This window comes from Staurois parvus, unplaced genomic scaffold, assembly GCF_062004578.1.
Source record: "Staurois parvus isolate SC_StPar_1 unplaced genomic scaffold, SC_StPar_1.0 ptg000277l, whole genome shotgun sequence".
Classification (NCBI taxonomy): domain Eukaryota; kingdom Metazoa; phylum Chordata; class Amphibia; order Anura; family Ranidae; genus Staurois; species Staurois parvus.
In genome coordinates, this window is record NW_028318073.1 from 259,033 (window position 1) to 286,127 (window position 27,095).

The 27,095-nt window shown below is 43.5% G+C and overlaps 1 protein-coding gene across 1 annotated transcript in view; it reads right to left on the bottom strand.

Annotated features, from left to right (window-relative positions):
• Nucleotides 1-27,095, bottom strand: part of SOS1 (SOS Ras/Rac guanine nucleotide exchange factor 1) — a 308,846-nt gene that overhangs the window by 129,301 nt on the left and 152,450 nt on the right. Inside the window, exons 5-7 of the mRNA XM_089681755.1 lie at nt 15,386-15,595; nt 6,497-6,640; nt 2,544-2,654 (exon numbers count right to left, since the gene is read on the bottom strand). Of these exons, the coding sequence (XP_089537881.1) occupies nt 2,544-2,654; nt 6,497-6,640; nt 15,386-15,595 (465 nt within the window). The remainder of the gene's footprint in view (nt 1-2,543; nt 2,655-6,496; nt 6,641-15,385; nt 15,596-27,095) is intronic.

The following is a 27,095-nucleotide window of genomic DNA, read 5'->3' on the forward strand; positions in this document are numbered from 1 at the left end:
TTCTGTAGGGGGAGAGTGGGAGTAGAGTCCAGCAGCTGGCTGGCTGCAATCTGTGGGTGCAGTATGCTGGCGTCCGAGGGGGCATCAGTGGGTCTGGTGGATCGGCGAGTGGAGGGGACGTAGGGTGCGATGTTGGGGGGCGTTGGCAGGCAAGGTGTCTGGTGATGCTGGCGGCTCGGTGACTGGAGATTCGCTGGGTGGTCCGGGTCTGGGAGATTCGCTGGGTGACGTCTCGATTCGCTGGGCGACATCTCGATTCGCTGGGCGACGTCTCGATTCGCTGGGCGACGTCTCGATTCGCTGGGCGACGTCTCGATTCGCTGGGTGGTCCGGGTGTTGGGTGACCAGAGGTGGTAGCTGGGTGCCCGGTAGCTGGGTGCTGGGTGTCCAGGGGTGGTAGCTGGGTACCCGGTAGCTGGGTGCTGGGTGTCCAGGGGTGTTAGCTGGGAGCTTAGACTTCGAGTTGCCAAGCAAAGGCCAAGAGATGGGAAGGACGGGAGAATCCTCATCAACAATGCATTGCAATATCTGGAACGGCATTAAAGACCCATGGTTTTACGGAATCCCCTCGATGCAGGTAGCGGAGGTGCGGCGTTGTCCTGGAAAGGTTCCTGGTCTGGGGCTGGCTGGTGCAGGGTGGCCCGCAGGGTGCTGGGAGGCCTGAAGCAGTTCCCAGGCAGGGTCGCCGGGTGCGAGCAGCTGGGTGCCCCGAGGTGGCGGCTGGGTGCCGGGTGGTCTGGGGTGGTCCCAGAGCTAGGGAGGGCTCCAGGGAGACCGTGAGGCCGTGCCGGTTCCTGGTGGTCCAGGGTGATCAGCGAGGACCCAGGGCTGATGGGGAGGGCCCTGGGCAGGCAGGCAGGTCGGCGGGACCCGGTGGGCAGAGCGGTGACGGTCCGGGTAGATGTCCGGCGATCCGGTCCGATCGCGGCTCGGCCGCGGCCAAAATCGAGGCCGCGGCTTCGGGTGCGCGGGTAGGCCGCGATTTCCGGGGCTCCGGGAAAAGGTCCAGAAGTGGTCCCTGGTGGTCAGGCTGGACCGGGAGTGTCTTAGGGGCCCCGCTGGGTTCCGCTGCGGCCCGGATGGCAGCGGATTGGGGCTAGGAGCGCAGGAGCTCCTAAAGCGTGTCTGCTCCCGCCGCCATCTTGTAATTCAAAGGATACAACAGAATCACTTAAGGTTCTGTACAGTCCATTGGTTGACAAAATCTGGGTCGACTGTTCTTTAGAAGAAGGTCACCCAGATATCCCACTATGCGGATATCTTGAGACTAAAGCAGAGCAAGAAGTGGAGCTAGTACATGGTGAAGACCCAAGGTGCAATGGACAGGCCAAAAGTGAAGGGCAACAGATTAGTAATTTTCTGTGCCTGCAGTGAGGATAGGGATGTGCAAGTAGCAATGCTTGGTGTCCATGGAGGACAGTAAGTCTCCCAGATGGAGAAAAGCAATGACTGACTAGGGGTAGCCCATACAAAATTTTTGCACATGGCAGAAGGTGTTGAGAACTTTTAGAAATAGAACCTTAAAACCTCTCCTCCGAAGGGACATTGATTCTGGCCCCTTGAAAGAAGAGCCATGTCAAGAGCATGAAGGTCCACCAGTCTTTGTGGGGAAGCTGTCAAATTAGACAACATAAGTAGTGAGAAGGCAGAGGACAAAATTCCAGCTTGTAGCCCCTGGATGTTAATGTTCTGAACCCAAAAATCCCAGGACCAGATGGCTTTTGGGCCAGCAGACGTCTCCCCACTGCAATAGGTTGGGGTATTGCTACATCAATTACATTAGGACTTCGTTGTGGGGCTGAAGGAATGGGGGCAGAACTGGGTTCCATCCTTTAACTCAGACTTGGAGGCCTGGAGGAAACAAAAGGAACGTTTCTTAAGCTCAAAAAGTCACTGGGAGGACAACAGGGTCCACCTGGAATGCAACCCATGGACAGAGATGTCCTCGAGAGGAACAAAGTGTTAAAGTGTAACTAAAGGCAAAACTTTTTTTTGTTCTAGTTTTGGACAGAGTGAAGACAGATTAGAACCCCTGTCAATTTTTACTGCAGTCTGTGCCCCCGTTAGGGAGATTCACCCTTCTCTAACTGTCCTGTTTACCATTATCATCCAAAGTGAAAGTAAATTAAAATCCCAAATTTTGGGCTGACACCAGAACAGTAATATAGGGGAAATCTTTCAATAGGGGCACTAGTGCTGGTGACACCTTGGGGTTCTTTTTCTTTGGAGAGATTTTCTGGGCACAAGCTTGGGAGGGGTGAGTTTTTTTCAGCATTAGGCCAGTCATTATAACAAAAAAATTTGTAAAAGCAAGCCTACATGGAAGAGTTAAGCAGGCCATAAACTTTTCCAGGAACCTGAATGGAAATGGCAGCCTATATTCTTCTTTCTGCACAAGCTTGATTTACACACAAACACCATATGGTTATTACACAAAATAAGAAAATTTACACAGAATACATTAGAAAGGACTAAAGTTACAAGATCATTTTGCAGAGCTACAAGAAAAATGTATATCTTGTCCCCTAAACAGCTTGTATTACCTGTAAATAAAGAGCAGCACCAGGCTTTGAAAGTTGACCAAGGAAGTGATCATGAAAACCTGGTCGAAGAATATCCTGAGCGTAAGACTCATATGGATCAAAAGCTAATTCCTACAGGGAGAAAAAGTAACAAATCATAGTTAAATAAAGTATATATAGCTGAATAATCACACTGTTCATATTGCTTTGAACAAGTTTAATGCTATTCAAAACTATAAAAACCATACTTTGAGAAATTCTTGAGAATCTAATGTTAAAAATGTTTCTGTTTTTTTTTTTTGGATAAAGCGGTAAAGTGTTATAACCCAGCTTAGATTTTTATTGCTGTCTGTATCCCAATTAAAGGGATTTACTTTTTTTGTCTAGGTGACTTCTGCCATTAGGAATGAATGCAAGGGAAAATCCAAAACTCTTTAAGAAGGGAAAGCTAATGTGAACAGTAGTTTGGTTGCAACTTTTTAAGAAGAGATTTCCCGTACTTTGAAGAGCCTTCCTTTCACTTGCTGATGTGTGTAGACATAAAGATAAATCTCAAAGGCATACAGATGCCAAAAAAGTTTGTTGATTTTAACCATTCTCTGGTCTACCCAAGATGAAAAAAGTAGTTGTGGTTTTATATACTTTAGAGTTACACTTCAACAATAAAAAGTTGGTAAAAGATTTTTAGGATTTTTCAGGAACGATCCTAATATAAATGGCAACATATTAAAGGTTTACTCCACTTAAAATGTATGCAGCTTTGTTCCTACTATATTTATTTTATTGTAGTATGGAGAAGTCACGTGGCCACTCAAGGAAGTTGGACAAGACGCAGTTCGGTATTAAACTGCGTAAGGCGTTCTTAACTGTTAGAGCGCTGAGGATGTGGAACTCCCTTCCACAGTTGGTGGTGTCAGCAGGGAGTGCACAAACTCCAAAAACTTTCAGATATGTTTCTTAGTGAACACAGCGTACAAGGACACAGAAAATGGTAGAGACAAACACACATACACAGGTTGAAGCAGATGGACCAGTGTCTTCATTCCGCCTTACCAACTATATACACTATATTGTCAAAAGTATTGGGACGCCTGCCTTTATACGCACATGACCTTTAATGGCATCCCAGTCTTAGTCCGTAAAATTCAATATAGAGTTGACCCACCCTTTGCAGCTATAACAGCGTCAACTCTTCTGGGAAGGCTGTCCACAAGTTTAGGAGTGTGTCTATGGGAATGTTTAACCATTCGTCCAGAAGCGCATTTGTGAGGTCAGGAACTGATGTTGGATGAGAAGGTCTGGCCCGCAGTCTTTGCTCTAAGTCATCTTAAAGGTGTTCTTTCGAGTTGAGGTCAAGACTCTGTGCAGGCCAGTCAAGTTCATCAACCCCAAACTTGCTCATCCATGTCTTTATGGACCTTGCTTTGTGGACTGGTGTGCAGTCATGTTGGAACAGGAAGGGGCCATCCTCAAACTGTTCCCACAAAGTTGGGAGCGTGAAATTGTCCAAAATGTCTTGGTATGCTGATGCCATAAGAGTTCCCTTCACTGGAACAGAGAAGTGTGATTCGTCACTCCAGAGAACAAGTCTCCCTCCACTGATGTAGAGTCCAGTGGTGGCGTGCTTTACACCACTGCATCTAACCCCTTGCATTGCACTTGATGATGTAAGGCTTGGATGCAGTTGCTCGGCCATGGAAACCCATTCCATGAAGCTCTCTATGCACTGTTGTTGTGCTAATCTGAAGGCCTTACGAAGTTTGGAGGTCTTTAGCTATTGATTTTGCAGACAGTTGGTGACTTCTGCGAACTGTGCGCTTCAGCATGCACTGACCCCGCTCTGTCATTTTCCGTGGCTGAGTTGCTGTTGTTCCCAGTCGCTTCCACTTTGTTATAAACCCACTAACAGTTGACCGTGGAATATTTAGTAGCAAGGAAATTTCACAGATGGACTTATTGCACAGGTAGCAACCCATCATAGTACTGAGCTTGGATTCATTGAGCTCCTGAGAGAGACCTATTCCTTCACAATGTTTGTAGAAGCAGTCTGCACGCCTAGATGCTTGATTTTATACACTTGTGGCCATGGAGGCGATTGGAACACCTGAGTCCAATGATTTGGAGGGGTGTCCCTATACTTTTGGCAGCATAGTGTAGTTACAATGTATTTACAATGTCCACTAAGTGTCCAACTGTTCTTTTCACCTTGAGGTATGTATCTTGTCTCCAACTGTTGCCATATTCAAAAACCTGATATAACAATTACTCACTCTATGCAAAACAAAAAAAAATTGGATGCAGTTGGATTTTTTTGTGCTACATAACTGACTTGTGGCATGATGCTATGTCTAGCTGGTTAAATAACAGTCTTCTGACACAGTGGGGTTTATTTACTAAAGCTGGAGAGTCCAAAATCAGACTCCCTTCTGCATAGAAACCAATCAGCTTCCAGGTTTCATTGCCAAAGCTTCATTGAACAAGCTGAGGTTAGAAGCTGATTGGTTTCTATGCAGAAGGGAGTCTGATTTTGGACTCTCCAGCTTTAGTAAATAAACCCCAGTGAGTCTACTTCATTACCCATTTTTTTTTTAAATGGAAAATAAAGAGCCAGGGTACAGTTAATGATTCCCAATAGGATATCTAGCTCATGCAGTTACACTATTAGCAGGTTCTCATCATGACAAGCTCTAGCATTATAGTAGGATAGTCAAAATACTTTGTATGCTAAATGGTAAATAACTTAACTAGCAGACCTTCTCCAACTTCTGTATCTGGTCCTCATGTGAGTTTGTTATGGTTAGGTGATAAGACTGTTGTGTAATTTTAGAAGAGTTTGGCTTTTTTGAAGATCACATTAATGGGTTTAGATGTATTAAAAAAGGGGATTGCCAAATAATTAACTTCTTTGCCCAGATGATCAAAATTATATAAATATCAGCAATCTAGAAATTTCCTTCTGTTGCTAAAATATAACATATAGGTCCCTTTCACACGGGCGTTCCGTTTTTTTCATCAGTTCAGTCACGTTTTTTCCAAGAAAAAAACATCAGTTCACATCAGTTTTTCATCAGTTTACATCCATTTTTTGTCCATTTACATCTGTTTCTTTGACGGAAGAAAAATCGTTTTCTTCCGTTCAAAAAAACAGATGTTAACATATGTTGACATTAACAGATGATCATCCGTTTACATTCGCTAGTCCATAGAAATACATGGGTGTCCGTGTAACGGAACTGGACCCGAATTGCGCTAGGGTATTTCTGTTAGACTCCCGCTTCCCTGTCCCAACACATTATCCACGGACCCCACCACTGATCATGCAGGAAATAAGACAGCACCAGACTGTCTTAGGACAGGAAGTCAACTGCTTTATTTTAACACAAACACAAGACATATACACAGGGTGGGGAAATACAACCAGGAACAGGAAACAGATCATCAGGGGGAAGGGCTGCAGGAACCACCCCCCACCAACCCAAGACACAGAATAGAACAATGGAACAACCACATGGCATTAGACAATACAGGAACACATGCATCCCATAATAGTTTATTGGCCAGCAAGACACAATAGAACAATGGGATGCAGCACATGGCAGTGAACAATGAACAACCCCCACACCAAACCTATACATGTCTACACAATATCAGGACACAGCACCCTGCACCCCCTAACAGGGTGCCTTTACACATAAGAGGGATTTGGGGCAATTAAACAGGGGTCCCAACACCCCCAAAAGTCACTCCCGTTACAGTTTGCTTTTCATCCGTAAAGGGACAGATGAAAAATGGACATACGGAACGCCCATGTGAAAGGGGCCATACACAGTCAATCTTGGATTATATTTTTACTGCAAAAGTTAGTGGTGTGACGTTTGTCTACAACACCGGGACATAAGGTAAATTAGTTGAATAAATCAATACAGGCCTCCATGGAAATGAAAACATTCTAAACAGCTTGTCCCAGAACTCACCTCCGCTAGATCCTCAAAGCAGCTTCCTACTAAAGGATGAGGACTGCCTTCATCTGTCATTTCTACGGTGTCCTCAATAAGGCCCAGAAGCTTTACACTTAGTTCGTGAATATCGATGATGCGGCTAAAAATATTTTCAACATCCTACATATGAAAATGATAGAAGACGGATCAGTTACTTCTATGGTGCAGTATATCACATTGCTGTACCCTTATGTTACAACTTCTAACAAAACTAACCTTTTTACAGCAAGAAAGCATACAACTACTTTAACTACCACTTATAAAACAAGAACATTTAAAAAAAAGAAAGAAATGGGAAAAGCAGAATTATTCTTTAGCTATCTGAATTTGAAACAAAAAAAGTGGATTAACACTCATGGATCAGATGCAAATATTGCAATACAAGTCTTCAAATAGACCATCTGTATATATTTATGATAAAATCTCACTTTGTGAGACCTGACCTGTTTTTTTTTTAATAAATTTAAGGCCACATATGGCTTATAATTGGTTTTAGGACCCTTCTCTAATTTTTTTTTACTTATGGGCTAAAAAAAGAAACAAATAGCTAAAATATTGTTTTAATACTGTAATTATTTCAAGCAATTACTGTAGTAAACAAAGAAATTCTGTCACATTTAGGTTGCAGTGGCATCTATAGGCTGAAGGCGCAGTTACATCAAAAGCACTAAACAAACAGAATATACTGAAAGCTGGCACCTTGAGGTGTTTGTATAAACGTTCTCTTCTAGTGAGAGCCTTGGAAATGCCAAAAGCTAAGGCTCTCTGCTATGCAAGTCTTTATAGCTCCTGTGGTTTGGAGGTGGGGCCTGCTGCTCATCCCCACCTTACCTTGGCCAATAAATATAATGGGCAGCCTTACTGCATGAATGAAACGCACATGAAGAATTAGATACAAGCTTTTGACCATAGTGGCTGGTTGATATTTGTATTAAAAAGAGTGTCAATACTGCACTCTAAAAGGGTTGCTTTCAAAATTTCCTGCCTTTGTTTCAAGTGCCCACATGGTTAAAGCTGCTATTGCTGACTTGTAGTAAAAGGTGGAGGTTCCAGAGCTGTCATCCTTATCCTTCCGTGACTATTTGCTCAATCATTGACCTGGTACAAGCATGGTACATACCTATTTTTTTTTATTTTTTTTTTATAAATTTAAGGCCACATATGGCTTATAATTGGTTTTAGGACCCTTCTCTAATTTTTTTTTACTTATGGGCTAAAAAAAAGAAAAAAATAGCTAAAATATTGTTTTAATACTGTAATTATTTCTAGCAATTACTGTATTAAACAAAGAAATTCTGTCACATTCAGGCTGCAGTGGCATCTATAGGCTGAAGGCGCATTTTGTCAATGATATCCCTAACCTGCATTTGATATTCCAAACTAATACATCCAATTTAAATTTATGGACAAAAAAGGTGCACCCCAACCTATAATGCACTACATAACCTTTGCCCTGGTCAAATGAGTTTCTAAGAGGCAATAATCTGAATGCATAAACAAACCAGCACCCACACTCTAAATAGGTGGGCTTCCAGCAGCCATATTGTCAAGGTGTGTTGGAGAAAGCTGACAAATCTGTGTAGGGAGAGCAAAGAAAAAGATATAGTGCTATATTATGCCTTACAGTGCTATGCGAAGGATTGTATATGTTTGAGGTATGCAGAATACACTTGTTGAAGAGTTGCTGGGGCTTCTCCTTCTGTGCACCATGCCACCACGTTGCTGCATGTTAACTAGCGTGCACCAAAACGGTCACACAATAACTACCCTATTGACAGAGACTCAATAAATGCAAAGGATTCCATATACCTCCCAAAATATTACATCAAGAGGCAAAGGTGCTGCATATAGTTGCAGTAGGTGGCAAGTAAGTCCTGCAGGACATAGGAGTGGTGAGGTCACACAAACTACAGGTAGTTTTCCCCAGAGTGGCAAACCAATACAGCCACAGCACACCCAGCAGATAGTCGATTGGCTACATCCTCCCAGTCACAGGGTGGCCAGTTGTCTGACAGCATTACTAATGCACACTTTCCTGCTCTACTCCACCACTAATTCCACCATAGTTCTGCAGACTAAGTAGTCTTTAGAATAATTTGACTGTATCATAACAGATTTGCAGCTGGAGGAAGATATGAGTGATGTGCAAGTCAAATTATTTTCAGAGAAAGTGGAAATTAGTGGGAAGCCTATGGAGAAAGAGGGTGGATAGGTAATGCTATAAGCAGGGGACAGCAGGAAGAAGACCGCAACAGACAGTAGATTTACAACAGCCACAGCTCAATGCAAAGTAAGTCTCCAATGAAGAAGATGCGGTAGTGGAGGATGAGGTGCCAGACCGCATATGAGTGCCACAGATGGCAGAAGAAGGAAGCTCAGGAGAGGCTGAAAAGCGGCAAAGGAGAAGGTTGTCAAAGGGGAGGTATATCTTGCACAGCACCGTACAGAAGGCAAAAGTCATCCAAATCCTTCTGGTGACACTGCCCCAAAGGCAACTCACCAGGTTTTCCGTCACCATTTCCTGGTCCACAAAATGTGAGCTTAGGGAAGCTGTTGGTACTACAGCTGCTCCCATACTAGCTGGAGGAAATAGTTTCCTTCTTCCAGTTTAAGGCCTTCGTTGCCCCAGGGTGGCAGGTACCCGACACATTACTTTTTCCAGAAGGCCATTCTTGATCTCAGTCCTTCACATGGAGGAAAAAGAATTTCTATCACTGGAGCATGCTGTTGGCAGCAGGGGATACATGACCATAGACACCTTGTCCAGCAAGTACAGGTAGACTGCTGATTATATCAGTTTAAGGATCGACAATGAAATGCTAACAAATGAGGAAGATGCAATGAAATACTGAGTGATCAGGATGGGCCACTGGCTGGAGCTACTACAATATGTTGTGAAGGTACTGGCCTGGTTTGTTTAAAAGCAGAACCAAACCCTCCTATCATTTCAGCCAAGGAAGGTACCATCTTAGCCTTTGTTTAATCTGCAGCAGTTGCCATGGTGCTACACATGTGGCCAGCTATGACACCAGCCATTTGAGAACTTGAAACTTTGGTTAAGAGCTGTTACAAGCATTCTGGTAACCTTGACACTGATCACCAGAGACGTGCCCTGAACATAACGGTTTTTAGAAACAGTTCAAGAGGAACTAAAGGGTTAATCCTAACCTATCCAATGGTCTCTCACCAGCACTGGCATCTTCTTCTGAGTGTTGGTCTTGGGCCTCTTCATTGGCTGGTGCGGGGTGAAGTTACTCCTGCGCAGGAACAGGAGCCAGTCATGTTGCCACTGTTTACAGTGCTAGAGAAGACAGCAAGCAGGCAGATAGGGGTATTTTATTGCAGAAGAGACATTGCATGCCTCATCTGCAATAAAAGCATGCCTGCTTGCTGTTTTTTTTTTTTTAATCAGCTGAACTTTGGTGGGTTTAGTTCCACTTTAAGTGTGAGGTCCGAGAAGGTCTTCACCTTTGCAGAAGGGGCTGTCACAGAGAAGAGCATCCACTCGTCCCCAAATGTATACTGGCTCATTTTATAAAATAAATCAGGCCTGCATTACAGACATGACCCAAACATTTGCTGCACATGCCATTCATTGTAATGCTGCTTACATTTCAATTAAAATTATTGCAAGCATTGCCACCCCCTGGCACCTCTCCTCAGTTAATTTCATGCCTCTATTTTTTTAAGTACTTTTATATTTAACCACCTAAAAACTGGGCACTTCACCCCCTTCCTGCCCAGGCCAATTTTCAGCTTTCAGTGGTCTTTATTTTTTTTAGACAGATTAAGCTTTCTTTTGGTGGTATTTAATCACCACTGTTTTTTTTTGTTTTTACTATATAAGCAAAAAAATACTGAACATTTTGGGGGAAAAAAAAGTTACAGGTCACAGTGATCACATGGTTCCAGAGCGGTGCACAGCTGCCCAATACTCGGATCAGTGATGAGCTGTGTCCACAGTATCCTTCCACTGCTCACTCTTGGGGTGCACACGAGGCACAGTTCTGGGAGGACGTACCGGTATGTCCTCCCAGAAGGAAGCTCGTCCCACCCAACTGTGTATGTACAGTGGCTGGGCGGGAAGTGGTTAATAGAGTTTTATTCTTTAACCTTTTGATGCTGGCCGCACGCATATATGCGGTGCTATATACTTGTGATCGGGAGCTTTCCAATCATGTGATCGCCAATCACAGCAGTAACATGACTTGAAGGTCTGCCTCCGCTTCCAAGCTTTAACCCTTTAAGGCAGGCAGTCGGCCCCAAGGGGTTAAATAAACAAAAAATAAAAAGTGTATTACTAATAACAGCAGTTACAGTAGAGTTACTTATTACATTAATTAATGGCTAATTCGGGGGTTAATTGCTTCATTTTGGTCTAGGGGGCATAGGAAAAAAAGATATAACAGATCCTCTGGGGTTCTAAACCAGCCGGCAGCATCTTCTCCCCAGTGCTCCAGCAGTCTAAGTTCCTGATGTCATCAAAACTGATACAGGGTCCATAGCCCTACACTGAAAGCAATGACAAAGAGGCAATGTCCATTACTGGAGCATAGGGGAGTGCCATGTGCTGGGACAGCAGATGGTCGGGTAAAACTGATTTTGCTCTCCCCTAGAATAAACAGTTAACCTGTACAGTGTGGGCACATCCCTACTGCAAAGGAGAATTTTCAAATTTCCCGTAGGTTTTAAGTGAGCACATGGTAAAATATGAATTTGCTGCCTGGCTTGCCTTTTGAATGTGCAAGCTCCTGGATTTTTGAAGAGTTGGCTTTAACACATGTATAAAATTCTCTAAGATTACTATACTGCATACAGTAGTATACCAGATGTGCCTGAGCCATCTGAAAAATAAGAATTGTTATCCTGTTCCAAGTCTGCAAATGGTTAAAAAAAAAAAAATTAAAGTGGTTGTGAACCCTTACATATAGCCAATGAAGTGAAAAGCCTCAGATGATACACAAAGATTAAACAAATCCTCTTAAACAAGTTGTACCAATTTATCTGTAGCAATCTCTCTTATACAGCCATTCAAAGTCCAGAAAGTACACAGCTTTTCTGAGCTTCCAGATGCATGGGGCGGGGAAGTTAGGTCACACACAGCACAGCTCAGAGAGATCTGTGTAGCCTTAAAGCTAATTGGAGGTAAAGGACATACCCCCCCCCTCTTTATATGGCACACAGGAATACATGCACAACTCAGGATATGTATCAGGCTGTGTGCTGGACGGGCTCCTCTCTTTTTATTGGAGTCCAGAAAACCATTCAGCAATGGGTCATGCAGAAAGCAGATGAACTAGACAGCAGAGAGAAATCCCACTCAATGCTTTGGATTGAGACAAGTAAACACTATAAAAATACACTCACCGACCACTTTATTAACACCTTGCTAATGAAAAGAAAATATCCCCCACATCATTAAACCACCAGCATGAACCGTTGATAAAAGGTAAAATGGATCCATGTTTTCATGTTGTTTATGCCAAATTCTGACCCTAACATCTGAATGTCTCAGCAACCAGTCTGCCCATTCTGTCTGACTCCTGACATCAACAAGGTATTTTTGTCAACACAAATGCCGCTCACTAGATAGTTTCACTTTTTCGGACCATTCTCTGTAAACCCTAGAGATGGCTGTGCGTGAAAATACCAGTAGATCAGCAGTTTTTTAAATACTCAGACCAGCCCGTCTGGCACCAACAACCATGCCACTTTCAAAGTCACCTAAATCCCTTTTCTTCACCGTTCTGATGCTCAGTTTTAACTTCAGCAAGTCGTTTTCAACACCAATGCCTAAGTGCATTGAGTTGCTGCCATGTGATTGGCTGATTAGAAATTTGTGTTACCAAGCAATTAAACAGGTGTACAATGGCCAGTGACTGTATGAGCTTTGCTCATTTTTCATGTCATAGGTTCACTTTAATAATATAAACCGGCAATACATAAGCTTATTGAAATGCAAGCAGAGGCTGACAATTATAAGGTACTGTCAAGAGAAGAACAATGAAAAAGGTTCAAACTGCTATTTTATGCAAAGTGACTCCTTGATCTGTGCCTGTGCCACCACTAGGCCAAGGAGGAGAAGGGAGGACTTTTTAACCTTCCCAAACCCTAGGCATTATGCATGGGTGGAATATGCAGTTGGAGAACAATGTTGACAAAATTACATGAGAAAAATCTTAGTTTTGAACTGAAATTAAGCAAATAATTGTGGTGCTCTTGGTTAATAAAAGCTACTAATAAAAGAAAAAAAAAAAAAAACTATTTCAAAGTCAAGTATGCACTGCCAGAGTACGCTTTGTCTGAGGCTGTTTGTAACCCACAAACCTGGAATTGAAAGGATTTGTATAACTTTAATGTTGCCCTTGAAGCAGCATGAAAAAGCCCCGTTTGGCTTTTTTCGGCATTGGTAAATGTTTGACGTGGAAGTGCACAACTTCCTATGACAATAGTTTGCTTATTAGCCCCACAAAAGAAACTGACTTGAGTATCAAGACTTGCTCTCCCCCCTCAATAGACTTCAATAGGGTTTGGGAAGAAGTGTCATTAAACCCAAACTATGAAAAACTCTCTTTACATGCCATATAACAGAGTGTGCACACTCACAAAGCCACTAAAGCTTCATGTAGAGTGAAATATACTTGGTTGATCTTGCCTTCAGCTGTCCCTCCCATCTTCTCCTGTTCCCATTGCAGCCTGAGATTGTGAAGACCAGCTGTTTTCATCTACTGAGCATGCTCCACTTTCAGCTTCCTTCTAAGCTCTTCATTTCCTCCTTTTTCTTATCTGTGTAGACCACATGGCTACAGAGTCTCACATGTGGGCAATTACACAGTGGTAAATAACACCTCCCTCCCTTCTCTTCCATATTCTTCTATCGTCAAATACTGGGGGCGGGATATAGTATGCTGATTAAATCAATAAGGGCCTCCTGCGCTACTCACAATAGACTAGTGGAGGGGGGCTGCTTTCACCCAACCATATACCAAATGGATAATGTGCAAACTGTAAAAGTAAATTAGTGCAGCACTACCCCAATCCTACACTAGCCTAACTCAATAACCATCAGATTTACAAACTAAACAAATAAATGATGTACCATATCAATATATAAAAGAACTTGAATAGAATGCACAGAAAAATAGTTTAAATCATCTAAACATGGTCTAAAGCCTCATATTTACCAAAATATACATGACTAATGTATGCCACCAGTGAAAAAAAATTAAACAAAATACAATAAACAATCACAAATCATACAGTGAACTGATCCACTCAGGGATCCATGGTGAGACAAATATTGTGAATTAATAGTGAAGTATTAATTAAGAATGATAGGCGATAGGAATATAAAGGAAAAAAATATACCTGAGGAAGTCATGTGTTAACGGGACGTAACACGTAGGAACGTGGTGACGTAGTTCCAGCGTGGACCCCATCTTGCTACAGCCAAAAACGCCCATGCAAGTACACCCATAGCATTAGGTTTTTTTCAGCTGGTTATATGCTTTACAAAAGTGAGTGGGTATTTGACTATACAGGTTTTAAACATTATTAAACAGTATCACACTATGGGAGATCTTTTTCTGTTTCTATCCTGCCTTTTGATGTGAGCTAGCTGAATCTTACTATATCATCCCTGAGGGGGATCCTGCTGCTCTTCCACTTACCCGTGAAAGGGATATCACCGCTGCGGACCCATATTATCTTTGAAGGGGAGACCAGGCCGTAGATGTTCACTCTTGTTTCCTAACAGGCGTTTTGGCCCTTTGGGTGACTTCAAGGTGAGGGGGCAATTCAGCTGTTTATGGATAATTTCCTTCCGTTTGTCGTGCGGATTAACAGTATTACCTGCACTATTTGATTCGTTGGAATATTCTGTGTTTTCAACATATCTTTGAAATTTATTATTCCTGGACATTTTTTATGTGACACTTTTATAGTGGTCTTTTTTGAACATCACCTTCGTTGTGATATGACCTATATATGGTTTTTGATTAATATCTGGCTTTTTTTGATCACCGCACTTCTCACTATTGTGTGATAATATATGAAATCCAGCATTCTGGGATTCACTTATCTATTTTCACAACTTATTTTGGCTACTTATAGCCTCCTTGGTCACCATATTTATCAGTGTGAAAATTGATCCCACATTTCAGGGATTCACTTTATATGTCAATTTGAATTTCACTAAGAAACTCACAAAAAAGCTTAGTTTTAATATAAATCAGTAATAAATATATCAGATGTAATTGCTAATACCTGTAAGTAGAAAAAAAAAAAAAGAGCAGATGCGGATGCAGATGAGTGCAAATGAAAGCTAGTGTCAATCATCTTGGACTCTGTTTATACCATATTAATGCACAAAAATACCCATTTTATGTTCAATAAAGATTTATTGGTGACTGTAATACAGTTTTTTGATATTTATAATTTAATTTGAATTGCCCTTCTGAAACGGTTTTTCTTTAGTCATGTGACTAGCACAGCACCAGTCAGGGATGACCAGACACAGACTCACACTGAAGAGAGCATACATCAGTTGAATAATAGAAGCTCCTCCCAGGGATCTTTCCCTGCAGATGCCAAAGAACAGGGAAAGATCATGTGACCACACAACAGTGCTAAAGGAATAAATTACTTAGAGAATTAAGAAAAAAAAAAGGCAATTAACAGCTCTCTGATTAGTATCACTTTAAGTTCCAAATTTTGAGGACAGTTCATGAAACTGGCCCATAATCGAACCCAGGTAGAATTTCTTACTCCCATTTAAATATACCAGCAAGACAGAGAATATATAACTATTGAAAAATGTAAGAGTACCACAATTATGTTATGTGGTGTGTTAGATGAAAAACTCACATGAGCTGAAAAAAGCTTTGTGTTGGAGGCAAAAGGTTCTCGAAATACTTTAATGATGAGGTTCAGTTCCCTTATATATTGTCTAACTTCTGCCATAAAAGACTTCACAAGGTCATAATATGTTTGTTCCCCTAAAGTGGATGGCTCTTCATCAGCTAAGGACAATATGCTCATGTCTTCTTCATCTTGGTGGAACATATCCATCAAAACCTGTGAAAAAGAAAGGTGGCAGTATAAATAACATCATCATCAAACAAAATAAACGTTTGACACCAGAAATTAAATAAAATATTAGACAATAGAGTAAGTCTACCCAAAAGTGGCAAGTCAGTTGTAAATGTAACCCTGAAGTCATCTACTAGCTTCTTATACTGTATTTACAAGGAACTCCAAAAGTGACATATCCCTACAATAAGGCCTTAGTTTCAATTACCTTAAGGCTTTGGATGCTTTCCACCTGCCTTGGGGTGTCAACACATACATATACAGTATATATGTTAATGCTCCAGCATCCTAACTTGGTGCACCATGGCTTAACAATTAGGCATTACTGTTGCTGTAATTATAAACTGCAAATAAGCTCTCAATTCTATGCTAAACACAGGGAGAGAGATAGATTTGGATGTTCTCCCAGTAAAGGACAATTAGGGAACGCTTGTTGAAAACTTCTTTAGTTAGATAGACTGCCTTCTGACATAGTTTTCTTTAGCCCAATCCAATATGGGCCAGCACAATGGCTAGGTGGTTAGCACTTACACTTGGCAGCGCTAGGGTCATCGGTTTGAATCCCAACCACAGCACTATCTGAACACAGTTTGGATGTTCTCACCGTGCCTGCGCGGGTTTCCTCCCACACACCAAAAACAAGATGGTAGGTTAATTGGCCATAGTATGTGTATGTTAAAATGTGAGTTTAGGGACCTTAGATTGCAAGGTTCTTGAAGGCACTGATGTGAATGTGTAATGCATACATAAAGCGCTGTGTAATTTGACTGTGATAAAAATAAATAGTTCTAGAGTCTAGCTTATAAATCCCATACTTTGAAGTACACGGTCATAACTAATGCAAATGACTGGTTGTATGGAAAGAGTTACCATGAATGTAAACAGGGGTTGGAGGTTTTGGGATATGGGAGGGTTACTAATAATTTTGGTCCCTAAAGATGGCCAAAGATGGATCTGTTTGTTTGGTTCAACCAGTGGGTTGAACAAAAAGAAAAAAAAAACACCTGATTACCCCATCCACACATTTGAGGTGGATGGAGGAATCCCTCTGCTGTGTCACTGTATTCTAAAAGCAAGGAAACTTCCCCTCTGGCAGAATACACTGATCAGCACTGCAGTCTATAGCCTGCAGCACCGATCAAGCAGAAATTTTCTGGTAGGGCAGTTGTTCAGAAGTCAGTTCGGTAGATCGACTTCTATACAACCACAGTGCCCATATATGGACCGAAATACAGCCTGTCCCTGCTTAACCAGATGAATTTCAATTCATCTATGGGCAGCTTAAAGTGTTACTAAACACAGGACCCCGCATTCAAATTATCTGGTCTCCCACAGTACATAGAACAGGAAAATGCAATTATTTTAGTAAACATAAACTGCTAAATACCTTTTCTCATCAGCAGCAGTTACAGCAGTCTTGTGGCTTCTATCAGTGTCCAGCTGAGCACTGGTTAAAGCTTGTAGGAGGAGTTTTCATTCTCCTCTAGGACGACGCTGGACCCCTGACCTCTGTCTGGACAGTGCTGACTGGCCGTGTGCTGATCACATGCACTCTCCCAAGAAAAAAAAAAAACCTCTCTAGCAATACACACCAAACTGAGCATGTGCAGAGTGACTCCAAACATATGTTCTATCAGGAGGTATTTAGGAGGAATTGGAAAAAGGGGATGAGCAGAGAAGAGAGATCAAACAGCCTTTTTACACAATGCAGATAATTAACCCCTTAGTGAGTGAGTATAACAAGCATGCTTTACTGCAAATACAGACTGATTTTCCTGTTGTGGGTTTAGTAACACTTTAAGGGAGCATACTGGCCACATTACCATGTTGGTCTGTAGCCAAATCTAAACATGCTAATGAAAATTAGTTTAGCATGCAGCCACTAGACTCTCATCTTACTGGAGAAAGGAAAGAGCCAGTAATAATGGTATATATTTGGTGTTTCAGATTCAATTGTTCAGGTTTTAGAATGGAGCAACTAGGGGTATGCCCTATATTTCAAAAGAGAACCCGTAGGAAACTCTATAAGAAATGTTAGCATGCTTGCATCTTTAGTTTTCTGCTTTTAATATCTTTTGCATGTTAAGTGCTTTTTAAAGCCCATCTCCAGGAATCGTAAAAATTATCCCTTGCTTGGGCATGGTTTGGCTATGGCGGCATGAAGACGCTCACCCTGGAGCTCTGCACGGACTGGGACAGATAATCGGCCAGACGAGCCTCACCGCCCAGCTGCTCTCTAATGCCAGCAGACCACCAGGAACATTAGGGGAGGTGAAATCACCCATTAATTCCTCCACAACATCCCCCCTCTAAGATGGCGCCGCCATGACCCAGGTCCACTGGCTTGACCTCAGCCAAAAAGATCCCGCACCCTGTGGGTCCATCCCCTGCTGTGGCCGCAGCTGCCAGCCCCTGACCTATTTCCCCAATTTAGTCTCTGGAGCTCCCACGGGATCAGATTGGGGGGGATCGGATGGCCGCATGAAACCTATGGCGAACTTTCCCACTAAGCAAGATCTACAGGCTATGGCCACCTCTATTGTTAATACTCTTTCCCATAAATTGTATGACCTCCGCCAACAGGTTGACAACGTGGAGGAGAGGGTGGTGGACTCAGAAAACTCTGCAATTACCACCGACAACAGACTTGCCGCCCTAGAAACAGATCAGCAGGCATTTCACTGCCATCTTATTGATGTGCACCGTTATTTAGCCGATGGGGAGACCCGTAATCGACACAACAATCTCTAGCTTAGGGGGATCCCAGAGGCTATGAGTGGGGCAAACCTGCATGCTACTGCGACAGCCGTCTTCAACCAGCTACTGGGGAAGCCGCCCACGGCGGAACTGGAATTTGATCAGGTCCACCGAGTCTTAGACCCTCGTGCTCCCTCTCCATCTCAGGAGGCATCTGCCTCTCAACGTTCACCACGAGACGTCCTTTGCAGGGTGCATTTATACACAGTGAAGGAAGAAATTCTCCACCAAGCCTGGATCACAGACCCCATAGACTTTGACGGTCCCATGATCCGTGCATATCCCGAAATTTAAAGACAGACCCAGGCCATGCACTACTGGAGGTAATATGGGAAACAGACGAGACATACCGCTGGGACCATTCCTTCCATCTCATCATCCGCAAGCAAGGCGCCAAGTTCTTCCTGCGCTCTCCAGATCAACTGTCAGCGCTGTTCGGTTTCCTAGACAAGCCCGCGGTGGAGATGCCCAACTGGCTAGACTTTCTACTGTGCCCTGATGCTTCTGGTACCTCCATGCCACGGCCTCCGAGGATCCGAAGACCCCGCTCTAGAACTTCCAGCCGTGAAACTCCAAGAAAGAGACCTCCCAGGCCTCTTCCTGCTTCTACTGAAGACTGACTGGACCTGCTATCGACCTGGACCTCAGCTTTGGCCTCGGTTCCCACACTTCTGAACCACTGTTGATGATTCCGAGTGGTTTGGGGTCTTGTGTCGGGCCTCTGTGGATTCTCTCGCCGTTGTTGGTTCTACTACACTTGGGGGGCCCCCTCTATCCCCCCCTTCCCCATTATCTATTCGGGGCCCAAACAACTGTGTACTCACCCTTTTTTTTTTTCAGGTGGTGGGGGGAGCGAGGTCCTTAACCCCCAGTACCGATTTCCTCAGACCACTAGGGCAATTTTCCATCTTGAGGGACAGATTCTGATCTTCAAGCTGGGGTCTGATATGCAATGCTTATGTTTCTAATTGCTGCGGGTGGTGTCTTAGTGGCTATACCTACCTGCCCCTAACGTGCCTCTTTACTTTGATATGGTGGGGGAAGCCAGGCTATTCACTAGAATGTTATTATGTCCATGTATGGACCTCTTTCCCCACTTGACTTGATTTAGTTGCGTTTTCACCCTGGGATTGCGGTGCCCACCAGGTGTCAACAGACCCTTTGGTTCCTCCCCATTGTTCAATGGACCGAAATTTCCTGGTCCCAGCTATTTCTAGGCTGTGGCAGTGACAACTCATTTTCATGCTATGAGTTTCTCTTAAAGATTCCATTTTTGTGCATCTCCATTACCTTTGGATTCTCTTTTCCTTTATTTTCTGTGCTTCACCCATCCAAGAACGCTCTATACCCCCGTTAGGGCGGTTCCCTGCTGGAGTGTCTCGTACACCCCTACAGGGACCCAAGAGTTGACCTCCTATTATAGACTCCCATTCCTTTTCATTTTGCCTCCGTCCTTCCCTCCTAACCCCTGACCCACATTATCCCCTGCTTTCCCTCTCCTTCCCTCTTTCCCTTTCTGGTCTTACCTCTTCCCCACTATTTCTCTCTTGTCTTTTCTTATCTTTTTCTCTTTTCTTTGTGTTCTGCTTTCCTTTTTTCCATATATATATATATATATATATATATATATATATATATTTATTTATTTTTTTTAGTTTAAGTGGTTGCTCTCTCAGGGCAGGCCTATAGGCTCCTGGTTGATAGCTGGAGTGTGTCCCCGCGTCTTAAATTGGGTCTTTTGAAGATTACCACCCACAACACGAGGGTCTAAAAATCCTGGAGAAGCGCTCATGGCTCCTGGCTGATCTTCAGAAAAGTAAGACCCAGGTCATTTTTTACAGGAAACGGATTTCAAATGCGATCATGTTCCCAAATTGACCAATAGGGACTTTTCGTGGGTGTACCACAGTTCCTCACCCATTTCTAAATTGAAAGGAGTTAGTATCCTGACTAGCAAATATGTGCCTTGGTCGTGTGGTTCGGTGCAGTCAGAACCTCTGGGCCACTTCCTTCTGCTGAAGGGGACGATCCAGAATATACAAAACTACCTTTCTGAACATCTATTTCCCCAATGTGGAGCATTCCCAATTTATACAAGACTTATCACCGCTACTCTTGGATTTTGCTGAAGGGATACTGTTCTTCAGGGGTGATCAATGGACCCTTTACTGGATGTTTCGCGAGGTTCCTCTCATTTATCCTTTTCCCACCTCAGATGCTTGAAAGGGGATTTACAGCTATTACGGCTAGTGGACCCCTGGTGATTGCTGAACCCCCAGGGGCGGGACTACTCGTTTTTCTCCCCAGTACATCACACTTATTCCTGCCTCGACTACCTTTTAATCTTCCATCAGGCACTTCCTTCTGTTGTCTCTGCACAAATCGAAGTTATTTCTTTTTCAGATCATGCCCCAGTTTATCTTACCCTTCAGCTGGACCCGACTGTACGTGCCCCCCCCCTTCGTGGAAACTAAATGAGACCCTCCTCCAATCCCCTGACACCTGTGCCACATTACAGGCGGCATAGGTAGAGCATTTTGGGGTCAACTGCAATTCTGTGGACAACCCCCTGGTAGTTTGGGAGGCACACAAACTGGTGATCCAGGGCATCTTGATCCGTATCGGGGTGCACCTTAAAAAGGAACGCTCCCGTCACATTGATGAGCTCCTGGCTGAGTTGCGTAGACTCGAACGCTAGCATGCGCTACCTACCAGGCTCTCTCAAAGGTTCGGGAGGAACTGAGGTCCCTTCTCTACCATAAGACGAAGCAAAAGTTAGCATGGGCCCATCGCTTTGTGTGTGAATTTTCCAACAAGCCAAGTACCCTGTTAGCTCAAGTTCTTTGAGGACCCCGAGCCAAAACCTACATTTTGCACATACAAGCCTCCTCTGGACAGAAGCTGAGCACCTCCACCGAAATAGTGGCCAAATTCTACAGGTTCTATCACAACCTTTACAATCTCAGCCACTCTGCCCTGGCTGCTACCTTGCAGAGCGCTGCTGACAATTCAATCCTACATAGCAGACTTGGGCATGCCTTCTCTCCCCCCTGATGTTTGTGGGGAACTGGAAGAGCCAATCACGGTTGAGAAGCTTGGAGTGGTATTGCCCCAATCTAAACCCAAGAAGGCCCCGGCCCAGACAGTCTCACTGCAGCCTACTATAGGACCTTTTTTGAGGTCCTCTTTCCCCACCTGGTCCCTGCTTTAAATTCTATCATTCACGGAAAAGCCATGCCATAGGATGCTCTACGAGCCTACATCTCTTTAATACTTAAAGAAGGCAAGGACCCCTCCAGATGTGGGAATTACCAGCCAATAGCCGTCCTGAATCCTGACCTGAAATTATTTGCTAGGATCTTAGCCAATATGCTACTCTCCCACATACCATATCTTCTCCATCGGGACCAGGCAGGATTTGTTCCCCTACGGGAGCACAGGAACAACACGTTCAGATCACGTGGCCAACACCTCTCGTCATTCCCTTCTCTGTCTACGGACACAGAGAAGGGTTTTGACAGGGTGAACTGGCAGTTTATCCATGCCACCTTGCAACACATAGGTTTGGGTCCTGCTATGTTATCTCGGATCTCCTCCCTTTATTCTTGCCATTCGGCTCCCATTAAAGTTAACGAAACTAGGTCTGATTTTGTTGAGATTTCAAAAACTGTACCCGCCAGGGATGTACGATCTCCCCTTGATTTTCAGACTTTCGCTGGAACCTTTCCTTTGCACAATTAGGCTGGAGTCTCGGCACCCCAGGCTTCTGGGACCCATAAGGTAGATGCCTTTGCAGATGACTTGATTTTCTTTGTGACCTACCCTCTTGCATCCCTGCTCCACTCTTTCCTTGTGTTCGGGATCCTTTCCTATTTTTAGATAATCTATCTAAATCCCAAGCCCTTAATATTTCAGTACCACAGGACATCATTAGTCGTCTTCACGTTCCCTTTTCATAGGGTCACTCATTCCATCCATTATCTGAGAGTAAATATCACTTCTGACTCCACCACCCTTTATTTGGCTAATTTTGAACCGCTAATCCAGCACATACGCCCGGATCTGCTCCGCTGGCATTCACTTACCCTCAAATGGTTCAGACGCTGCAATGCGCTTAAAATGACTTTACTCCCTAGGGTCCTCCTCTATGTTCTACAGGCTCTCCCCATTCGCATCCTGCCTTCGTTCTTTACAAGGGTTCATGCTCTTTTCAGGGAGTTCATTTGGTCTCATAGGAAACCCCGTCATCAACTCCAACTCCTTCACCTCTCCAAGCGTTGGGGTGGAATATGCCTTCCAGATATCCGAGCCTACTACACGGTGGTCCACCTCACAAGGCTGGTGGCCTGGCACGGCCATGCAGAAGCGAAACATTGGGTGGCGATGGAACTGGATTCCCGGAGCACAGGCAGAAGCTGGGCCTGGATCTCTTTGTGTTTGCCAAAGACCTAGTGGACCACCCCACGCTTGGAAGTACCTTGCTGATCTCCCGAGAGACCTTCTATAGCTCTTCCCTTTCCCCTTTGCCATCTTCCATGATCCCTCTCTTGGGCAACCCAGAGTTTCAGCCGGGACTGGATAATCCCCAATTTCAACGTCTGGCGTCCACCAGACATCTCCATCTCTGGGACGTCCTGAGACCTCATGGCAATTTAACACCCTCCATTTTAGCTACTGCCGTGGACCAGTCGATAGATTTCTGGAACAACCTTCAACTCCAGCATTTTCTTCGCCATTGTTATTGTTCTCCAGCAGTTCATCATCTCCTTATGGAGTAGTAAAGTATTTGCCATAAGCAGGCCCTAATCCATCATTGTCTCTCCATTCTTTATTCCGCCCTTATCAGTCCACATGAAAATTTCACTCCTAGCTTCCTCACTAAATGGGAAGCTGACCTGGGTGTCCGTTTCACTGACACGCAAAAAGAGAAAATTCTCCACTTTGTACAGAAATCCTCCATTGCCTCTAAGGTCCAGGAAACCAGTTATAAAATTTTGACCAGGTGGTATTGGGTTCCTATGACCCTGCATCAAATTTTCCCTCAGGTCCCGGGCCTCTGCTGGTTCTAACCGGGGTATTGTCTTGCATATCCTCTGGGCTTGCACTTGCCCGTACTAACAGGCATCTGATGTATGTAGATGTTGCGAACGACCCAGGGGCATGTCTGCTGCACCTTACTGACCATCCCATCAAAAAATACAAGGCTTCATTGACGATTTAACTGCTGAACGCAGCAAAAGTCTGCATCGCTTTGTGTTGAACTGTGAACCCACCCGCGAGGTCCCTTTGGTACTCAAAAGTCAATGAGCTGAGAAACATGGAAGACCTCAAGGCCACTCTATACGACCGAGGAGAGACTTTCCGAGACACCGGGAGACCCTGGCAGTACTTGGTCTATACTGAAGGCTATCTTCAGGGAACCCCTCAACCTGTCTGAGGTGTTTCATTTCAGCCATGAGCAGACCTTGGGTAAGAGATGGTATGCCTTGCATTACCTTGCTGACTTTTTCTCTTCCATGTGCCTCTTTCCTCCCTTCTCACCTACAGGTTCCTGGCTTTGATCTTCTTCCCCTCACTCTTGACCCACTCTCTCCCCTCACTCTTTCTTTCCTCTTCCATCCCCTTATCCCCTCTGTTTCCTGCCCTTTGCCTTTCCCCTCCCCCATCCCAATTTCATGCACTGTCTCCTACTTTAATATGTTGATTTTTTTATCAATATGCCTTACCTATGCAGTGCCTAGTCTTCTGCATAGGGTTTCTCTTCCTTGGTTTTTGGGATCCCCCCGGTGAGCCTGATGTTTTTGTCTACATATGCTTCTCCAGGTTGCATCCCATAGTCCATGTCCTCCAAAGCTCCTTAGTAGGCTACCTATAGGCTACTATTAGTCCCGCCTATCATTTTTTTTTTTGTTTCTGTTTGATGTATAATATTTCCATTTTACTTCAGGACATTCATGACTTGGTTATTTACATGCCATGTGTTATATTCATAGATGGTACATGCATAAATTGTACCATGCAACTTCTAATTAAATGAAAAAAAATAAAGGAATTACAAAAAATATTATCCCTTGCAGTGGGGTTGTGCCTGCACTGCAAGGATTAATTACTTGTTTAAGTCTAGGCAACAGAGAAAAGAAGCTGTATTTACTCGATCTTCTGTTCCTCCGCGCTGCTAGACCTGTCTCTACAGCATCTTTACTACAATGATCCAGCGTTCTAAGGTCCTCATGCCATCAACACCAATGTAACATGCACTAGATGTGATGATGCCGAGGAACAATTCACCGCCAAAGCATGTGGGAGTGCTGTCAATGCGAAGGATCACATAAGTAAAAGTGTTTTTACTGTTCCCTAGACCTAAACAAGCAGTTAATCCTTGCAGAGTGGGTGTAGCCCAGCTCAAAAAGGAGTTTTTTTTTTTTTCTGGAGTTGAGCACATGGTAAAATAAGCCATTGCCGGCTTGCTTTTTGAATGTGTAGGCTCCAAGGCTGTCATCCTTATCCTTTCATTACTTGTTGAATCACCGTGTCTATATTACATACAGTATGCATTTCATAACCTGGGTTGGTCTGACTCTAAATAAAGATAAATGGGTGCTATAATAGGTAATTATAATTACATATTTGAATCACGTAACCTGCACAGTTCTGTGGGTTTAAAGCTATTTGACAAGCGTTAGAGGCTGGGGCCAGCAACAATTGTTTGAACAGTACTGTATTGTAATTGGTGTTTAAAGTTCAACCATTCAAATTCCTGGGGTCAGGTTGATGACTGAAGGGGGTGGTAGTCAACATTTCTGCAATTTCCTGGAGCACAGGAGTGTTTGGGCAATCTTTTTTTCACCCCTTTCTTATCAAACAACTGCTTTGTTTGTATTTACTCCATTGACATTATTTAATTACAAATAGTACAATATTTTCTAAAATGTATTTGCAATAAGGTGATTATCCCCCAAAAACAAGAATCATGATATACCTGTAAATTCTATATCTTGAAGTACAGTACAGGACAAGACATAGGCTGGTCATTCATAGACTATGGGTCAGAGGCTGCTAGCTTCAAATGACTGCACACTGGCAAAAACTTTGCTGGGCGTACCGCACCCATCCCTCGGACATACCCCTACAACACCACCCTGCTTCCATGTGTGGTCAGCTTTTTTTTTTTTTTTTTTATCGTTGTTTTGTTTTTTTATAAAGCAAAGCAGAGTGAAACAGGAACAGAGGGAAGGTCCTGTGCTGTAATCCAAGATACAAGATACAGATCTACAAAGCTAACCAACAGAGCCTTGATGTTGGAAAGCCCAGGAAACTGATACAGTGGAATAAGCAGAGAGAGGTGCAGAAGGCACCTTTATTTAAAAGCATAAAGACCTAGCAATGTGTTGTCTAATCCTGCTATCAATGGTGGACTTAGAAGTAGGGTGTTCTTTATGAGACTCTGTCAGCAATACAAACAGAAAGCCAATTATTGAGCTAGAGGCAGTGGCTGTCCAATAGACTCTTGATAGCTCTGACCTTGCACAGACAATGAAGAGCAATTTATTTGGGTGTGTTGGATCAGGGCACGAAGAAGATAGGACAATGTACTCATTAAGGTGAAATGCTGAAACCATCATAGGTAGACCCTTTATGCTTGGAAGGAATTAGAAAAGGTACTTTAAAAAATAAAGCCACTAACTCCGAAACATGTTCAAGAGACTTGAAAGCCACCAAGTAGGTAACTTTCCAAGAGAGATCACCCTAATGGTTTCCCAAGGTAGTTTCTGCAGGACAGAAAGAACCAAACTGAGATTCCAAAGAAGCACAGGTTGCTCCAATGGGGATTTGATCTATGAGACAACTGGAATAAAGGTTCTAACACGAGGCAACAAAGCCAAAGGTTTCTAGAAGAGAATCCTGTCCCTAAGGAGTATCTAAGTATCAACTTTTGACCAAGGCCTGATTGAAGGAAGGCCAAAATATGATGCACATAGTAATCTCTGGTGCTCACGGCAGGAAAACACATAATTTTTTATTTTGTTACATCATAAAATCCCCTTTTAAGTTCATTGCAGGAGTATAGCTCTTCCTTATTCTTGACTGTAGGGTTATAGCACCACCTACAGGATTTGAAAACTAGTCAGCAAAAAAATAACAGCAGTCCTAACTGGTAGTCAACCTCCTCTCCGCTATAGATAGCTCAGTTCATCACAAAGCAGTACAAGCTAAAAACAATATTAGAGGGGTTGGCAATGTGTCCTTCAATGAACTCAAAGAAAAGGGAAGTTACGTTGAGTAAAAAAAATAAACTAATTCAGTTTTCTCTTTTATGTTCATTGAAGGACACAGCTCTTTCTTATTCTTGGCTATAGGGATGCCCCAAAACAGTGCCAACACTGAGGGGCAGGTAACCAGAGAAAGAACTTAGGAACCACCCAGAAGAATGGCAGGAGAATTTAAACAACTGCCAGCAAAACATGTATCTGAAGATACCAAAACATCAAGTTGTTATAGGTGTGCTAATACAACCAGGTGTCCACCTTGCAAACTTAAAATGGTTGTAAAGACTCAAGAATTTTTTTATATTTGTGCTGTCTATGCATGAAGGTAAAAAACTTTGCGTGTGCAGCAGCCCCCCTAATAATTATCTGAGCCCCGTGATGATCCTGCGATGTGCACAAGAGCCTTGGCTCTCTAGGGACTCTCCTTTCTCATTGGCTGAGTCAATCAAAGCATATAAGCT